Genomic DNA, 18,123 nt, shown 5'->3' with positions numbered 1-18,123 from the left:
GAGAAGTAAGAACAAGTGGGCGTTAAGTAATCTCCAGAGGAGCGATGAAGGGGAAAAAAAAGGCTGTCATCTCACCTAAGCCTACACTTAACTTTGCCAGAAAACAAAGTAAAATACAAGTACAGTACGCGGACTCGTACGCATCACATCCACACATGTGCTCGACCTCTAATTCCAAGATAATGAGCAATAATCTCCTGGTACAAAAGCCTCAACATTTTTTGGGCAGACTTCACAAGATTTTGGAAACTGGCTCCAGGGATTTCTGAGTTTATCTCAATAGTGTTGAAAGGGGGTTGAGGTCTGAGTTTTGTTCAGAGCAGTGAAATTCTTCCACAATCAACCAGTATAAGTATCTCTGAAGAGACCGGGCTCTGACTTGGGTACTTGCACTCATAGTTCTGATTTGACGAGTTCAATTGTCAAGTACAGACTTTAGAAGACGGGAGGATGCAGCAGGTCATTCTGTAATTGGAAAAGCAGCGAACTTGAGGATACCTGCCACATGTACAGTACATATATGGGATAGCAGGCTGTTTTTTTTTTTTTTTTTTACTGCGGGTGCGTCTGCCAATACACACACACACACACATATACACATATATATACAGTGGGGGAAATAAGTATTTGATCCCCTGCTGAATTTGTAAGTTTGCCCACTTCCATAGAAATGATCAGACTCTGGTTTTTATGGTTGTTTACTGGTTATGGGTATAGACAGAATATCAATCGAAAATGCATAAAAAACACACAATCTAAAAGTTATAAATTGTTATGTATTTTATTAAGGGAAATAAGTATTTGATCCCCAACAATTCACTTAGAATTCAGGCTCCTACAGATTGGCTGGTGCGCATGTGGCACACAGCTATGCTCAGTCAACTAATTACCAATACTCCTGATCTTAACTCGTCATGTATATAAAGCACACCTGCTCTAAGAATCAGTTTCTTACATTCCAACTTCTACAGCACCATGGGCAAGACCAAAGAGCTGTCAAAAGATGTCAGGGACAAGATTGTAGACCTGCACAAGGCTGGTATAGGTTACAAAACCATCAGCAAAAGGCTTGGTGAGAAGGTGACAACTATTGGTCCCATTATTCGCAAGTGGAAGACCCATAAAAGGACCATCAACTGTCCTCGGTCTGGAGCTCCCCGCAAAATCTCGCCTCATGGAGTGAGGATGATGATGAGAAAGGTGAGGGAGCAGCCTAAAACAACACGGCAGGAGCTTGTTAATGATCTGGAAGCAGTTGGGACCTCCGTCACCAAGAAAACAGTTGGCAACACACTGCGCCGTTATGGATTGAACTCTTGCAGTGCCCGCAAGGTCCCCCTGCTCAAGAAGGCACATGTACAGGCCCGCCTTAAGTTTGCCAGTGAACATCTAAATGACTCAGAGAAGGCTTGGGAGAAAGTGCTGTGGTCTGACGAAACCAAAGTTGAGCTATTTGGCATTAACTCGACCCGCCGTGTTTGGAGGATGAAAAAACGTGAGTATGACCCAAAGAACACCATACCCACGGTTAAGCATGGAGGTGGAAACATCATGTTTTGGGGCTGTTTTTCAGCAAAGGGTACAGGCAACTTCACCGCATTATGGGGCCAATGAATGCAGCCATGTACTGTAACATCTTGGACAAAAACCTTCTTTCCTCAGCAAGAACACTGAAGATGCCTCGTGGGTGGGTTTTCCAACATGACAATGACCCAAAACATACTGCCAGGACAACAAAGGAGTGGCTCAAGAAGAAGCATATTAAGGTCATGGAGTGGCCTAGTCAGTCTCCAGACCTTAACCCGATCGAAAACCTGTGGAGGGAGCTGAAGCTCCGAGTTTCCAAGAGGCAGCCAAGAAACTTGAAGGATTTAGAGACTGTCTGTAAAGATGAATGGGTCAAAATCCCTCCTGCGCTGTGTGCAAACCTGGTGACCAACTACAAGAAACGTCTCATCGCTGTGCTTGCCAACAAAGGTTTCTCTACAAAGTACTGACTTGTGTTGTGCTTGGGGATCAAATACTTATTTCCCTTAATAAAATACATAACAATTTATAACTTTTAGATTGTGTGTTTTTTATGCATTTTCGACTGATATTCTGTCTATACCCATAACCAGTAAACAACCATAAAAACCAGAGTCTGATCATTTCTATGGAAGTGGGCAAACTTACAAATTCAGCAGGGGATCAAATACTTATTTCCCCCACTGTATATATATTGTTTTTTTTCTCTAGGCAAGATTTACAGACAGGCGTATCCACAGGCAGCCCTGTGCAGTTGGAGACGCTGAGGACCCGTGCAGCCCATACATGGCCCTTCCCCCACTAGCTGAGTGAGTGCAGCTGGAAAATGCTGGTACTGTGATAGGCATGTCAGGCACAACCAAAAATAAGAGTGGGAAAAAATAAAATCATTTTTCTTTTGGTTATTTTTCCATTTATTTTTTTTAGCAACTTTTACTGTTGATGTTGTTGTTAAGTGGGAGTTTGCTAACTGATGTTTTTACTGAAGTTAACAGTACAGGCTGTGAATCAACCACTGATACAATTTAGATTGGAGCTGTTGTGCTGTTGTTAAGCTTTCGGTAGGAATTTGTGTTGATGTTAAAAGTCAAGGTGTGAGACTAATACTGCCCGTAAACTAAACATATTTGGCTGAGAAGGACCACGGGCCACAGCAGACTCCAGCACCCGGCTGTGACGTCCACTGAGAAGCAGGTGATTGAGAGTCAAGCAGGAAAAAGTAACTGACAGATTTGCCTAACTCAAGGTGAGGCGGCATAAAGTGTCCAAAAGGAGAGACAAAGGATAGAACGATGGGTTTCCTTTATCTTATCTTTGGGGCGAGGGGGCTCTGTATCAGCCATTGGTCAATGCTGATGTAAAAAAAAAAAATAAAAAATCGGTATCGACCCTAAAACATCCATTTCGGCCCATCTCCACTTTGAATCCATAAGAATACATATTGATAAACTCCCTTTGTGACAGGATAGTGTTCTCTCCACACTGCTGCATAAAAGCTGCAAGGACGTTACTCTCTACGACATCGATGTACATCAATCCACAGCACTGCTTCAGCCCGAACCAGGTCAAAAGAATGTGTGCACAGGTGTCCAAATATTTTTGTCTGCAGGACAAATCCCAAATAATTCCAATCTATTTAGTCAAGAAAATGAAAGCGCATGAATTTTAAACGGATTGCACTTCCATAACGTTGCCCTCATGCAAGGTGCTAATCTGAGCACTCATCCCTGCAATGACCACCCACTCCACCACCTGAGCCACAGCTTCCTGGAATACAGCTGTTAAAGCAAAACTAAAAGTAAAGAACAGGATTATTAAACCACCGTCGCAGCCCTAATACACACAGAAACTGCCCGGAGGCATTCCTTAACACTATGAGGATGAATAATCAGCCGAGTTCTTGGGAAGTGATGCTCGGTCAGAGCGGGGCCAAGCGGAGGCACACCAGGCCAGGCTAAAACAGCTCAGCCAGGGAAAACGCCATCAAGACGGAGCTATTTCCCATGACCTTTCAAAGACCTCCAGTGATTCCTCCAGATTTGTTCGGCGGCAAATAAGGTCTTATCCCCCAGTGAGCCAAAAATTCAAATTAAAAGGAGACACGCGAGAATGTACCCTATGGCCTTGTGCACACTGCATGAGTTATTTCATATGAAAAGGACACGGGAACAGACGCCGAGGCATTACGCTCAAGTCTCCGAACCATGATTAGCATGGTACAGAGGGCCCTGAAGCAAACACTCTTCTCTCAGCTGTCTTCCTCCAACCTCGCTTAGCTTTGAGTTTCAAGCCTACAGTTCATAATAAAAAGCCCAGGGCAGGCGAGCGTGTAAGTTGAAAAGGACACGTCTTATTCTCATGCTCTCTACAGTATTAAGCCACACACAAAGACAAAAGAGCCTGTAAAAAAAACACCCAGATTTAGTCTTTTAAATGCACCCACAGCACCACAAGTTTTACTTATAAAGGCTAGAGCACTAATACCTGCTAATGCCTACCTCTTTATCCTTTTCTAAATATCTTAACGTTGTGTGATTAACAATCTGCACACACTGTCCACACGTCGTGTTGAAAACCCTTCCTCTCTGTGATAAGGTGCCTCTTTTGGACCTTTAAAGGGTTCTGTGTCATAAAGAGGCACTCTGCTGTGGACATGACAGTGTGAATTACAAGAAAGTTTTACGTTTTAAGTTCTGTTCTCTACCTATATCCTTAGTAAATAAGAAAAATGTGAAATAAAGTAAGAAACAGAGCTGCTTCCTGAATCTTTCTTCCATAAGTTGGTGGTGTTTCTGTCGGACAGTTACTCTATCACTGACCACATACGCGGATTAGTCGGCTTTGAACTTCTCTCTCTGGTGCAATTTTTTTCTTACACCACCAATTCCATCAGCTTAAATGATGACATGCCCTTACTTTCTTCTCTCTGATGACCAGGCCTCCCCTCCACATTTCCTTGTAGTCGACGCAGCTGTCGAGGTGAGCGGGCTCCACCAGACTGGCGCTCAGGGAGGACGCCGCTTTCTGCCACCTGAATAAAGAATCACTCACGTTACATTTTATTTCATGAACACAGAGTCAAGTAAAAAAAGTAAACAAGTAAATTTACAAAGCAGCAATAAACCACTTAGGGATTGTGTAATGCATTTTGTAATATTTATTCATCTAACTCCCCCTAGTGGCCAATCTGGAGAATTTCATGAGTAATACAATGATTTCCAACGATAACGCATCATCTTTTCAAACTAAGTCACAAACAGATTTAAAATAAAACAAACAAAAAAATAAATGAAATGGATGAAAATACTTAACTAAGTAACTTTTTGTATGTTTAGTCCGTATTTAGATATGAGCAATCTGCTGTTTATCAGACTGGTTAAAAGATTATTTATCTTTTTTTTTTTTAATAAGAGTAAATATAATGCTGTGTATTTGTCATCACCCTGTAGTGTGCTGTGCAACCACAGTAATCTTTGCCGCATGCCAGCAGGACATGTGTTTCAGGGCTCCCAGCAGAGGCAGCAGGTCTTTAACGGGAGGCGACTGCTCAGCAGAACCCAGCAGCAGAACATCCAGCAAGGCTTTACCTGAGGGAGCGAAGGAGGACACACCAAAAGTGATTTGATAAGTCTAATTTTTTTTCACCTGACATACAGTATAGTACACACAGGATTTCAATTAGTGCGTCAATGACCAATGGTTGTGACAAAATTGCTTTAATTCGAGTAATGTGCAAAGAAATGTTCCTTAAAAATGTAAATTAAGGAGGCTTACTAAATAGAAGTTGGAGCTTCTTTGCACTGGTGGGTGTATATACATATATTTATATGCACTCCAGTAAAGTAGGGAACCTTTTCTACGAGGCTGAGATGAGCTTCAGGTAAGATTTTTTTTCTTTATTTTTTTTGTTCCTCACAATCAGTAAAAGTTTTCATCTTGAAATGTTGTCAGTAGAAACTGACAACACTAAACAGTGGACCAGTCAACTGTACCTGGAGGTGGCAGCTTGTCTGACAGCAGATTCAGCCCTTCTGCAGCCTCCTCTAAGAGCCTGTTCAATGAAGACATTCAGCCAAAGTGTAAAAACATCACATCTGGGTTCTATGTCACACATGAACAATATTTTCTAAATAATACCTTTGTCCACATTTTATTTAATTTTTTAATTTTCCTCGTACATCATCAGGGTTATTTCAAGATCAACTTCCTAATTTATTAGATACATATATTATTACACAAATTACGAAATAGTTTTCTCTTCAATTAATTAATTACAGAGCAAAGTCACTTCATAGAAAAACAACAACACATCAGTTTTTACATTAAATGCTGAACATATAATCAGTCTCTCACTCTGTCAGCGCCGCCTGGTCGGCCTTTTGGTCCGTCGCCTCCTGATCACTGAGAAAACTTAAACATTCCTCCACAGCAGTAGGCTTCTCCTCCTCGCTGTCAGTTTTCTGATGGCCTGTCCCCAACTCTTCCCAGTCGGAGCTGCAAAACTGCAAAACAAGTGACAGATTTATCTGTGAATACAGATCACACTCTTTGCCTGTTTCCTTTACATGTACAGGATATCAGTTGCTTGAATAGTAAAATACTTCAATATTTGCTCCTTGAATGCTTCATCTCCTTTTTAACTGGATAGGTCAGCATAGGTGGGTTAAAAAGTTTATTTGTAAACTGCATTTAATGCAAAACCAAAAAGACTGTGACAGTGTGAAGTGAGCATGGCTAAGTTTGTGTAGCACTGAATTGTCAATGTCTTAACAACAACGCAATTATACACAGTTATACCTCTTTAGTTTAAAAGCATTCCTCCTCATTTAACTCTGTTAATAAGCTATTAATTCATCATTTGCAGAGCATTTTATAGACCTGTGAAGACTTTTAGCACATTTATTGTGTCAAATATCTAAAAAGGCTTTATGCACTTTTATGGTAAGTTATCCTCTCGTCCTAGAAACATACACCAACTCTATAGTAAAACTGTCTCACCTGTGTAAATCCATGGCAAGCCTGAACGGCAAAGTACCACCTCTGAGCCGATGGGTTACCACTGAGAGAACAAGCTGGAAAAACAATAGAGTGGAAAACAGGTAAGGAAAGGTGTGCTATAAAAACTGTATGTGGAAGCATAAAGTTATAAATCACTGTACCTGGAAACACAGTGATCCCTCTCAATGATTCTTGACTTGAAATGTCCACAAGTCTGTCGTGTATCTGCTTTAGAGGCTCCAAACCTGCAGACAATGATGAGATCAGGCTCCACCACAACATGAGTGACTACTGCCTTAATTTAGAAATGTACAAGTAAAACATCCTAAATCTGCATTTCATAAATAAGTGCTTCTAACATCTCATATTCTTCAAAGAACTGACATTTATCAACTTTTTTATAAGTCAAACATTTGCACATATTACAGTAAGCCTACACATTTAGCTAATGGCTACATGAACTCAGTTTAGCATTTAGCTGAATATTTAGCAGAGTACGCTTTAAGTGCGAGTTTAAACTTACATTTGTAATCGTGCGCCGGGTCGTTATCAGTTTGGCATAAGGATACAACCAACACGTACCGGTCCATGTCGTGTAAACATAAGTAAACACACGGTTAATGTTTGTGTGTGGTTATCTTGTCCGGGTCTGTGGACAACAACAAACTTTCGCGCACTGTCAAATTTCCCACCAGTTCTTCTTCTTCTGTCAGAGCTCAGACAGCACGTCACCGCCACCGCCCCCTGCAGGACTGACACTGAACTACCACACGGGCCGGTACAATTTTATATCATATATCATGTCATATATCCGCCAATAAGGGTATTTCTCTTGAGAAAAAATTATATTGTTTTAATTCAGGTGTGGGGGAAACTCATGCTGATGTTGGTCTTCTTGGTGGAGCTCCTTATTGTATTATGACAAGTGCAAATTGGTTATGTTATTGTTTCTCAATTATGTTGCCACCTGCTAAACATCATGTCACAATCTGAAATCGATTCCTAACATACAGTAACGTTTACATTTTGTAAGAAAATTTTCTAAGACACTCAATGTCTTCAGACTTGATTCCAAGAGGATCAAAACTCCTGCAGCAATTATTTGACCATCTTCACCTTTTCAGACTTGACTTCTAGAAACTGAAAACACACAATGATTTAATTTAAATATACCTTGAAAGTACAAAATATGCAACAAAATCGTAGTATTGCACTTTATTGAAAAATAAGATGAAAGAAAGTCCTGATGCTGACGCAACAGCCTTCAATCAATCCTGATTTAATCATTTATTGGTACATGATGACAAAATGCTGATGTTGCTAGTTGATTTCTACAGTGTGCTCCTGGACGTAGACAATGTAGTGGTGCGCGTTTTCTCCCTGAGTGAGGACAGTCAGGGCCTCCAGGCCGTGTCCCTCCTCCACCACCATCACCTGGTTGCTATTAAGAGCCCCCTCAGCGTTCACCACCATCAGCTGGTTGCCGCAGTTTCCCACCTCCTCCTCATCAGCTACCTGCAACTTCAGAAACAGCTCGAAATCAGCATTGCGATGCAGCAGCTCATCATTTCCTCAGAAGGTGACGCCGTGTGGTTTACCTGTTGCACTACGGTCACAGTGCCCGGAGCCATGGCAACCATGGAGGTGACGGCGTCCTGAGTCTCTGAACTGAATTCAGTGATCTGCTGGATGTTAACTGAACAGAAAAGACACACAATTACCATGTTGTGTTACATCATATCTTAACATAAAAACAGTATAAATGTGGACTTCCTCCACTTTATCTGAGCCGGTAAAACAGCTGCTGTTGGTACCGTTGTCCTGCAGAACTGCCAAAGGTGCCTCTGTAAGCTGCTCCTCATCCTCCACGGACACATACTGGGCCTCCACTTCCTCCCCCACCTGAATATTCATAGAGAAAATTGAGAAAACAGAGATTGTATCAAAACACTGGCTACACTAACACTGTCATGTTAGAAAGTCCTCTGGTGTTTGCTCAAAGATTGTCTTCTTGTGTCTAATCAAACTGAAGAAACAGATCTTACTTGTACGGTTTATTCTAAATATTTCACCTATTTTATGAAATCTACCACAGAAATGTGATGTTATGACACAACTTCATTAAAGACGCAATTAAGATGAAATAATCTTAATTGTGTCCTTAATGAAGAATCTAGCAGCCGCAAGTTTTCTTTATAAAAGTCTCTGTGTGATGGTTCAGCAGAGTCGACCCTCAGTAAGATGGTGGCTTTTAATCACTATTAATCAAACAGTTTACTTATTTACACCTCAAGGTTCAATACATTTACATTTATATATGTACTGGGTACAAACCTGTGTACAATCATTATCTGTGCAATTCAATAATTTTTGTATATATGTCAATACTTGTGTTTTTTTTATTCCATTCTATGTTATCCTACTATTCATCTTTTATACAGTCCACTCTTTGTTCTTGTTATTTTTATGCCCCTAGGCATACTGTTGCAAACTGCAATTACCCCATTGTGGGTCAAACAAAGGTTTTCTAATTCTAATTACAATCTTAACTTAGCGTCGCTAGCGTTGCTAGTTCATGGTACAAGTCAAAAAGTTCACCCACTGTGTGCTGGTAACGTTCAAGCTATAAAATAAGTGTGTGTGTTTGTATTTGTCTGCGTGTTTGTGTACCTCCCAGGTGCCTTCCACCACTTTCAGACTGTGTTTGCACTTCAGGTGACGGTTCAGCTCCCACTTTGTGCCGTAAACGAAGTCACATTCAGGACACTTCAAACCACCTAAACAAAGACACACACAAAACCTGTGCTACACTATGCCCAACACACATGTTTTTTTTTTGTTTTTTATACAGTATGAACAAATCTGACATATTTGACATCAGAACATGCAGAACTAAAGATGAAGGACCTTGCTCTAGCAGAGTATCAGGGTTTGGCAGTCCAGGTCCAGCGTTCTCATACTTCTCATCGGGATGTTTCACGTTGTAGTGTCGCTTCAGAGCTCCAGCGATGTTACAGGAATAGTGGCAGTGAGCACAACGAAATGGCTGCAGAGTAGGAAACAAAATAATTGATTTCAATGAAATACCGGCATTAAGTCCTGTCACTACTGAAATACTATGTGCTGTGTGTGTGCTGGGCTGTGTGTGTGTGTGTGCGTGCGTGTGTGTGTGTGTGTGTGTGTGTGTGTATTCTGACCTTGAAGTCAGCATGTTGCTCCATGTGTCTGATGAGGTGAGGTTTATTGACCGAGGTGAAGTCGCACTCCGAGCACTGAAACCGCTTTCCTGGAGAAAACACAGAAGCGTGTTCATTATTCCACCTGAGTCTCTCAGTATTAATGATGATTTGGTTCATGACGCCAGCGCAAAGAAGGAAAGAGCGGATAATACGTACCCTCGTCTGTGTGGCTCAGCCGGTGGCTTTTCAGCGTCACTTTGGATTTGAACTTTTTGCCGCACAGATCGCAGAGGTGACGTCTCTCCGTGTTGTGTCGGTTCATGTGAGTCTTCAGGTTACTCCTACTGCGGCCTGTGTAGTCACACACACTGCAGGCGTATGGCTTCAAACCTGTACGCATCAACACAAACACACGGACACACACAACCAGCATCTTAGCAGAAGCAAAAAAAAAAACTAAAGGTAGTTAAAGGTTAAAAACCTGACTTTTTTATTTCAACATGCACCATGACTGGCCAGATACTTGTTAGAGATACTTGTGGGCAAATTTTTTTTATAACTGACTGTTGTATTGTGCATTCATCAGTGAGGTGGGCCTGTCGAGTGCCAAAAGCAAACAGTAAGTAACGCCAAATAAACCTACTGCATGTTGCAAGGTTATATATAAAACGACTACATTCTCAAAGTCATTCATCGACACCTGTGCTGGATTTCTAACACAGCCTCAGGACAGATGTAACTTCAAGGTAAATAGCTCATCAAGGTGAGTCCAGCTGGGACAGAGGAATTCTCTTCCTACAGACCTTGTTATAGGACATTGGCAGGCACTGGGAAAAAAAGCAAACTGTAGTTTGCTTGTTTTTGCTTTCATCATTTATCTGTGTGTGTTTTCAGTCTAGTCCATCCCTCTGGAGCGCATCCAGGAGGAAGACAGGCAGGTTGGAAGCTGAGCTCTAAAGTAATGATGCAGAGAGACACTGTGCAGAAGCTCGGAGGGGGTCCAGATGTGCCGCGGCTTGAGCTGTGTGTGTGTGTGTGTGTGTGTTGAAAGCAAAGCAATATCACACCTTGGTGGGCCCAGATGTGCTGCTGGAAATCACTGCTGTTCTTCAGGAAGTAGGACTCACAGTAGGGGCACTTCTCTGCACGCTGCACCATCAGACCTTTACCATGTGGAGGCAGCGTGTCTGTCCAAAACATGCAAACACAAAATCAGGAAAATCAGGAAAGTGATTGTTAAGGCTTGGCTAACTTTTATTTCCTAATGCATTTTTTGTCAGGTGTGATATTTGTGGTTCAAAGAATTTAAGTGAATTCATTTGAAAAAACTATCCTCTCATAAATATGTCATCTCTGTGTCCACGTGACGACAGATGTTTGGGTTTGAAGTGCAAACATGATCACATAGTGTCCTCGTCTGCTGATATATTTGTATGTTCTTTACCAGGGTGGGCTTTTTGAATGTGATGTTTTAGTCTGTGCTCTTGGTAGCTGTGCTGGCAGACAGGACAGGTGGCGCTCTTCCCCTGTAAATAAACGAGACAAAGAGTTTTCTTCACAGACATAATGGAAATTCTGGAATGCGATTAACAATTTGAGACAATGTGATTTAAAAATCTCAGTGCGTCACAATGAACTGAGATTGTTCAGCTGATCAAAATGCTTTTCGATATGTCCTCACACTGGTTACCTGTTCCTGGTGCAACATCTGATGGGCTTGAAGCTTGTATTTGTCAGGCGTGGCGTATTTACAGCCGGGATTCGTGCATCGCAGCAGCTGGCCGCTGTGTTTCTGGATCTGGTGCCGCTTCAAAGAGCTCTTGGTGATGGAAGAGTAGCTACACTTTGAGCAGTAGTGCGAGTGCTCCTTGGTGTGTGTGCGTACATGGACATTATAGTGGACTTTGTACCAGAACAGCTTACCTGTGCCAGAGAAAAAATATATATATTTTAGAAGACATAACAAACATTTTATGCATACGCCCTATAGTGGGGAAATGGCTAATTTTAGTGTTGAACACCAAAAATTACACATTTGACCATTTTTCTCATAAATGAAACCATAATATTGCAGAACGAAGGATTTCGTTGTACCGTGGCAGAGAGCTCAAAAAATGTAGTTATAATGAAAGTCAATGTGACATTTTTTCTGTTAAGGTTACAAGAGGGTAGTACATTTTAAATCTGATGCTACACAAAAAATTAATGACGCAAACAAGTCAATATTTTAGATAATCTTGGTCATACCCAAGACAGATCTGCCCCAGCCAAGCAACGTTAGTTTTATGGAAAATAGATAATTTTTCACGTTTTTTTTGTAAAAACAACGGTGACCTCAAGTGATCAAAGTGGCATTTAAAAATATATATATTGTATTTTTGGTAGTTTTGTAAAGTTCTGAAGTGATTTAAGAGATTTATGCAGAAAAACAAATCAGAAAAAAATATTAATCCGCTGCATTTTTATAGCAGTTTTTGGACGTGGACGTTTTTGGCCACTAAGGCTACAAGAGGGTGGTAAATTTCTTTCACTGTGTTCTGTTGACCTATTACAATTTTATTTTTATTTTTTTAAAGTTTATGAAGAGATAGACTTTGTTACTTTGTTTGAAAGAATTCAAAACAAAACCAGCCAACCCACCGGGGGTTGTCCATCAGCTCACCGCAGTATTGACATTCCAGGTCTCCATAGATTTTCCTGAGTCGCTGGAAAGTCTCCATGTTGAGCGGAGTCTTCTTGAGAGACGAAAACACCTGCTGGAACGCACTCGGATGGAAAACCTCTGACACCTAGTAGAAGCAGAAAGGAACAGATCAGGAGGAGGAGTCATTTATGTTAGACACATAAATCAATCAATGAACTGACAGACTAATAACACTAATGAAGACTTACAGGTGGCCGTTTGGTCTATGATTTAGAGGGTATAATTAGATGGACTTGAGTGCTGATCACCATCTCAGAAATGCATAAACCATTTAACTATACTTGCATTTACCTTTTCTGACTGTGGAGTTTGGTTATCATCCACCAGAGGACCAGAAGACAAATCAGACGAGCAGTTTGCGTTTCCAGATGATGAAGGCACGAGTGTGTGTTTGGCTGCATTTACGTCCTCTGCGTCTGTGTGCGTCTTGTCCTCCAGCAGAGGGGTGTGAATGTTCTCTGGAGATGAAGACGTCTCCTCTTCAAGCCCTTCAGCTGCAGATGTGCATGAGTCTACTGTCTTACTGTGTGATGTCTCCACAGATGTTGTCTCATCTCCGTACTGAGAACCTCGCATGACAACTTCGATTTCCAATCCTTCTGTACATCCCTCCTGAGACGTGGTTTGCTCTTCTACGTTCTCTTGCTGCCTCTCTTCACTCGGCTGCTCGCCTCCCCCTTCTTCCCCACCTTCCCCCTCCTGCACTGGCCTCTGCTCTGCGTCCCCGCTCGCCTCGCCCCCCCACAGGCCTCCTCCGCCGGGCTCTATCAGGCAGTAGCTGCTGTCGACGCAGTCGGCGAAGGCCTGCTCTTGATCCAGTTCGCCGTGAGACTCCTTCAGGTGGCTCCTGAGCCTCTGCGAGCTGACGAACTTCTCGTCACACGCGCAGCACACGTACAGGAAGAGGTGCTTCCTGACGTGGGCGGCGAGGGCGGCCATCTTGGTGGCGGCGTGGTCACAGAGAAGGCAGGCGAAGGGACGCTGGGGCCCGTGGACCAGCATGTGGCGCTCGCGCTCCAGCTGGTTCTTGAAGCGTCTGTTACAGGTGGGGCAATGATACAGGAGCTGCCTGAGGCCCTGGCGAGTCTTTAATCTAGATGAGGCAGACGTGTTGATTTGATTAAAAGGACATAAAAAGAGTATAAAAAATAAGAAATAAAATAAAAAGTTAGGCCTCAGGAGACCAGGGCTTTTTTGGACGTTTTGTGCTACTTGTTGACATGTGCAAAGCTAAAAAACCTCTGATGGGAGAGAAGTTTGTAATTGAAAATTAAAATTAAAAATCGGGGATTTAATCATCTACAGTGCATAATATCATTTGGGGATCCGTGGAAATCTCCATATGCAAATGACAAAGCAAAAACCAGTACTGAACAGCTGTGATTAGTCTGGACGTGATTATCTCTGAATATTTTTGGAAAGTGTTGCTTGCATTAAATTCAAAATAATCTAAATCTCTCAGTCTATTTTCAATTAAATTTGGTTTTGACTGATTTATCTAAAACCAATCAGTGTCTATTTAATCTCATCTGTAACCCAGGTTTCAACCCCCCCGCCCACTGAAAACCTCAACATCAAACCTCAGTTGCTGGTAGCTCTGTTGAACAGCTGGGTCTTTTAGGTCGTGTTGTTTCTCCATGTGTTTTAGCAAGTTCTTCACGTCAGAGTACCTCTTCTCACAGAAGCTGCAGTGCTGCTTCACCTTCAGATGGACTCGCTCTATGTGAACCTGCAACATCCGAAACACAGGAAAATATACCCAGTTTATTAGACGTACAGTCAAAACAGAGAAACAGAAACGCAAAAATAATAAATCGCACAATGATCTAAATTTCATCTAAAAGTCAACGTAATGATAATAATGAGGTATCAATGACAACACCTTGAGGTGTCCGCGGCTGAGGCAGTTGAAAGCACAGTGCTGACAGCTGAACTTCTCTCCCGTGTGCTTCCTCAGGTGAACGTTCAGGTTGGCTTTAAAGGGGAAAAAATCCAGTACTTTCATTTGACATGGTCTCAAAAAGTTGTGTAAAAGTATTGAAAACCAAACAATGAGTCTGTTTTAACCTTTGATGGCTGATGCGTAGTCACAGTGCGGACACTGAAAGGGTTTTTCCTGGGTGTGCGTCCTGAGGTGGGCAACCAGCGAGTGTCTGAATTTAAAGATCTTATTACAGAACTCACAGGCAAAGATCTTCAACTGGCTCTGGAGTAAACTGGGACAAAGAAGGAGACAATATTACATCCACCGACGGACCACGTTTCATTGTATCTGCTACTGTGGTGCTGAGCTGCTAAATATCACGATGCCTAATGATTAAAATAAGCAAATAGTACTTGGGGGCATTTTGCTTGATAGAACATTCCTGGAAGCCTCGTTGGCTCGTTGCTGTTGCTGTTGTTGTGGAGGTCGGTTCAGAGCCGCTACCAGAAAGCAAAGGGATCAGATCAGCAGACATTCACAGGTGACACTACTACAACAAGAATTAGAATTTACTGGTGTGATTATCAGTTATGTGTGTCTTTAAGAGCCATTTTTTTGTTTATACTACCTTGGATGCTCGTCTGTTTTAGGGCTAACCTCACAGGACGTGGCTTGACTTGCAGGGTCTTGGGATTCACTCTGGGGGACTGCAGCCTGCTGAAAGCCCAGAACAAAAACAGGAATTCACAGAATATGTTAAAATAGTTATTATGTAATAAAAGTCAAACAAAACCAAAACAAACACATGAACAGGATTGCAACATTTCAGACTCTGTAACAATTTCATGTTTGTCAATCACATAATAATTGTAGAGACCTTAATACACACTAGTTTCAGGATAAACTGTAAACTGTCCCCAAAAACAACTATTTGTATTATAGTACTTTATGCGACTGCTTCTGAAAGGAAATGTTGTTGCTCTCTTTTAATGTCATTGTTAAGGTTATGAGCAGCATTAATACAATTCTACACAACACTATGGTATTGGACTGGATGCATAAATGTAAGAAGTATCTCTAAACCTTGGTTAATTAACCTGCCCTCTTGTATAAATTAAATCTTCCATGTCATTCCTGTGCTTACCTGTGGTTGAGCTTGTACAGCTGCAGCCTCTATTTCTGCTGAACTCCCCTCTACTGGAACCATTTTAGTGACACCTGTTGAATTTAAGTCAAAACATTTTGCTCATAAATGTTTAGCCATTAAATCTGAAAACAAGCATAAATAACTAAGCTAAAATGACCAGTGTGGAATTTAGCGACATCTAGTGGTGATGTTAAGCATTGCAACCAACTATATGAGTGTGGAGGAGAAGCTTTAGTAGTTGCAACTTCAGCAAATGCAAAAGACCAACTTTACATGGAAGAAGAGCTGATCTGACCCCTGTGTAAATACGAAGAGCTTAAATTAATAAAGGGCTTCTAAGTTAACAAAAGCACAACGACAGTTGTTACAGTTATAGTTGATCGTTATTATCATAACTCATAAAATAAATCCCAATACATGTAAATTAAACTGACCAGGAAGTGTTTCATCTTCTGTCAGAACCACACTGATGACAGTCTTTTTGTTTGCCACTAATGGACCTCCTTCTTTGGAGATGCAACTTCGGTTCATTCTCGGGGCTCTGTGTTTGCCCACATCTGCAGACAGAGAACAAGAGAGCGTTTTAATTAAAGACACCCATTAATAGATTCTCATGGTAACAATACATTTTAAGAATCCATGTCTTGGTCTTAAAGTTACCTTTTGCTCTGACAACTCCTTCTCTTGCTGTGTTTTGCTTTATCTGGTCTGGATCAGCTTCTGCAGGATCCACATTTCCAGAGCCCTCTTCTCCACCACAGAGGCTTCCTGCAAATAATTATGTCCATTAATCAGAATAACCTTTCATGGCCAAATAGAATAAATACATGCAAATTATATCACTCTGTACTTTATTCTAATACTTCCAGCATGCTCCTTTAGTAATTATAGTCCTTTGAAAGCGTCAATGGCTCACACTGGTCTTTCTACCACTGAAATTTAATGAACTCTCTCTTCACCATTCTGCTCTTCATCCTCCTCTTCGTCCTCTTCTCTCAGGCAGATGTGTTTGAGGATCTGTCGTCGGTTGCTGAATGAGCGATGACAGTTTCTACATTGCAGCCCCGATGTCCCATCACGGCTTTCGCCTTAGCAGAAGACAACAAAAACAAAAAAACAGAGTAATGATGCAGTGATAACAGCTGGTTTAGCTGAAATAAAAACAACACGCTTGGCTTAAATGTTATTCTTGTGGGTAGGAAAACTATGTCAACAATCAGGAAAGCAAGGTCAGAGACAGCTGCCAAAGAGATCTGCAGATCTCTCAGATCAAAAAAGAAAGTGTACCAGTGTTCAAAACAAAGAGCAATGTAGGCAATAAGAATATGGAGGCAATTAGAATAAGAATACATGCATCAGTGTAAAAAATATAAAAATATATGAATATATGAATGGCAGTACTACCTTCTACTGAGCTATATTGTTGATCTACTTCATCCTTATCCTTCTGTTCTTCTGTTTCAATATTATCTTCCGTAGAACAGGTGGAAATGACCTTATCGTCTGTAAGATCTTTACGTATCTTCTTCGTTGAGCCTTTTGGTCGTCCTCGTTTTCTCTTTAGTGGCGTCTCTACGAGCCCATCAAAGAGCAGAAAACAAAACTTCAACAACAAGCTTATCCTACGAACAGCTTTTTTTTTTCAAAGCGTCTTCATTGCTCACACGTGCACAATGATTCATCAGCAGCAGAGAATTTGCGACAGTGATCGTGCCATTATACAGATCCATTACACTCTAACCTGGCAACTTCTCCACAGGATCTGCAGGGAGGGGTTGCAGCGGGATGATGATGTCATCTGGAGGCTCCTGCTGGGGGTGCAGCTCAGAGCAATGGGCCAGCAGCTGAGGGCGACTGGGTGAGAAGAGGTTGCACAGCCGACACATAAACACAGAACCAGCTGGAGAGACAGGGGGACAAAGGGTAGCACAGTCAAGATAACCTAGTCATGTGTTAAATTTTGCCTATTGTTATCTAGTTCGTGTAGCTTCTTATATTTTCTGCAAAATCAGGCGTCTGTGCAGTTCTTTTAAATCGTTCATACTCAGCAGGTCCCACTTTACTCGACAGGTGTCAAACTGAATGATAGAAAACTGAAACTCAATGTGACACACCACACGCTAGATTATTTTAACTTTTATTTATTTATATAATTCTTTTTTGGAAGTCTTTGAATGAATGTATCCACAATCTGAACCAAAAATAAATGAGCGCCTATTTAAACTGAACAGGTCTGTTTATTATGATAAGCTAACATGAAGACCCGACAAACACATTCGAGTTGAAGCTAGTCCAATATTCTTACCTCCCTTTTCGCCATTCATTTCCTCCGGCATCTAACAAGCAAAGTGATACTGAATTATTAACTTATATGCACGGATACGGCGCGAACTACTAACCGTGTTAAGGTTTAAAGCGTTATTTTACTTTAAGCTCGTACACATTTCTGTCGAATCTGCGACACTAGTCCTTGCAGTCACCGGAAGTAGACGGAACCGGTGGCAGCCTGACAGACAGCGCCCTCTGTGGCGGGAGGTCGGTACTGCGGTTAATTAGTAAATCACAGAAACCTCATCTCATCTTCTACTACCGCTTATCCTACCACAGAAATAACACAGTTTATTTTCGTTTATTTCATTCAGGT

General features: G+C 41.6%; 2 protein-coding genes across 4 annotated transcripts in view; both read right to left on the bottom strand.

Annotated features, from left to right (window-relative positions):
* The window catches only part of LOC125017023 (MDM2 binding protein), a 32,191-nt gene extending 24,954 nt beyond the window's left edge, over window positions 1–7,237 (bottom strand). The window contains exons 1-7 of the mRNA XM_047599852.1: window positions 7,049–7,237; window positions 6,687–6,770; window positions 6,526–6,599; window positions 5,881–6,029; window positions 5,520–5,578; window positions 4,970–5,114; window positions 4,444–4,558 (exon numbers count right to left, since the gene is read on the bottom strand). Of these exons, the coding sequence (XP_047455808.1) occupies window positions 4,444–4,558; window positions 4,970–5,114; window positions 5,520–5,578; window positions 5,881–6,029; window positions 6,526–6,599; window positions 6,687–6,770; window positions 7,049–7,115 (693 nt within the window). The 5' untranslated portion in view covers window positions 7,116–7,237. The remainder of the gene's footprint in view (window positions 1–4,443; window positions 4,559–4,969; window positions 5,115–5,519; window positions 5,579–5,880; window positions 6,030–6,525; window positions 6,600–6,686; window positions 6,771–7,048) is intronic.
* Window positions 7,238–7,725: 488 nt separating this feature from the next.
* On the bottom strand, window positions 7,726–17,986 carry LOC125015789 (zinc finger protein ZFAT-like). Of its 3 annotated transcripts, XM_047597747.1 has the most exons (25): window positions 17,920–17,945; window positions 17,785–17,815; window positions 17,221–17,379; window positions 16,884–17,051; window positions 16,439–16,567; window positions 16,140–16,247; window positions 15,914–16,036; window positions 15,477–15,550; window positions 14,961–15,049; window positions 14,746–14,832; window positions 14,476–14,624; window positions 14,291–14,382; window positions 13,989–14,137; window positions 12,700–13,501; window positions 12,367–12,493; window positions 11,395–11,627; window positions 11,149–11,230; window positions 10,772–10,891; window positions 9,921–10,094; window positions 9,723–9,811; window positions 9,433–9,571; window positions 9,196–9,302; window positions 8,340–8,427; window positions 8,124–8,221; window positions 7,726–8,046 (listed from the first exon to the last, which is right to left on the bottom strand). In XM_047597747.1, exons 2-25 carry the CDS (start codon window positions 17,813–17,815, stop codon window positions 7,846–7,848), a joined length of 3,618 nt encoding a protein of 1,205 aa, XP_047453703.1. In that variant the 5' UTR covers window positions 17,920–17,945; the 3' UTR covers window positions 7,726–7,845. The 3 variants fall into 3 exon arrangements, with proteins under 3 accessions (XP_047453703.1, XP_047453705.1, XP_047453704.1); XM_047597749.1 differs by having other exon boundaries at window positions 7,726–8,040; window positions 17,785–17,986; XM_047597748.1 differs by having other exon boundaries at window positions 14,961–15,046; window positions 17,785–17,981.
* Window positions 17,987–18,123: the final 137 nt, after the last annotated feature.

This window comes from Mugil cephalus, chromosome 11 (genome assembly GCF_022458985.1).
Source record: "Mugil cephalus isolate CIBA_MC_2020 chromosome 11, CIBA_Mcephalus_1.1, whole genome shotgun sequence".
Classification (NCBI taxonomy): domain Eukaryota; kingdom Metazoa; phylum Chordata; class Actinopteri; order Mugiliformes; family Mugilidae; genus Mugil; species Mugil cephalus.
This window is presented reverse-complemented; position numbering and strand designations above follow the sequence as displayed.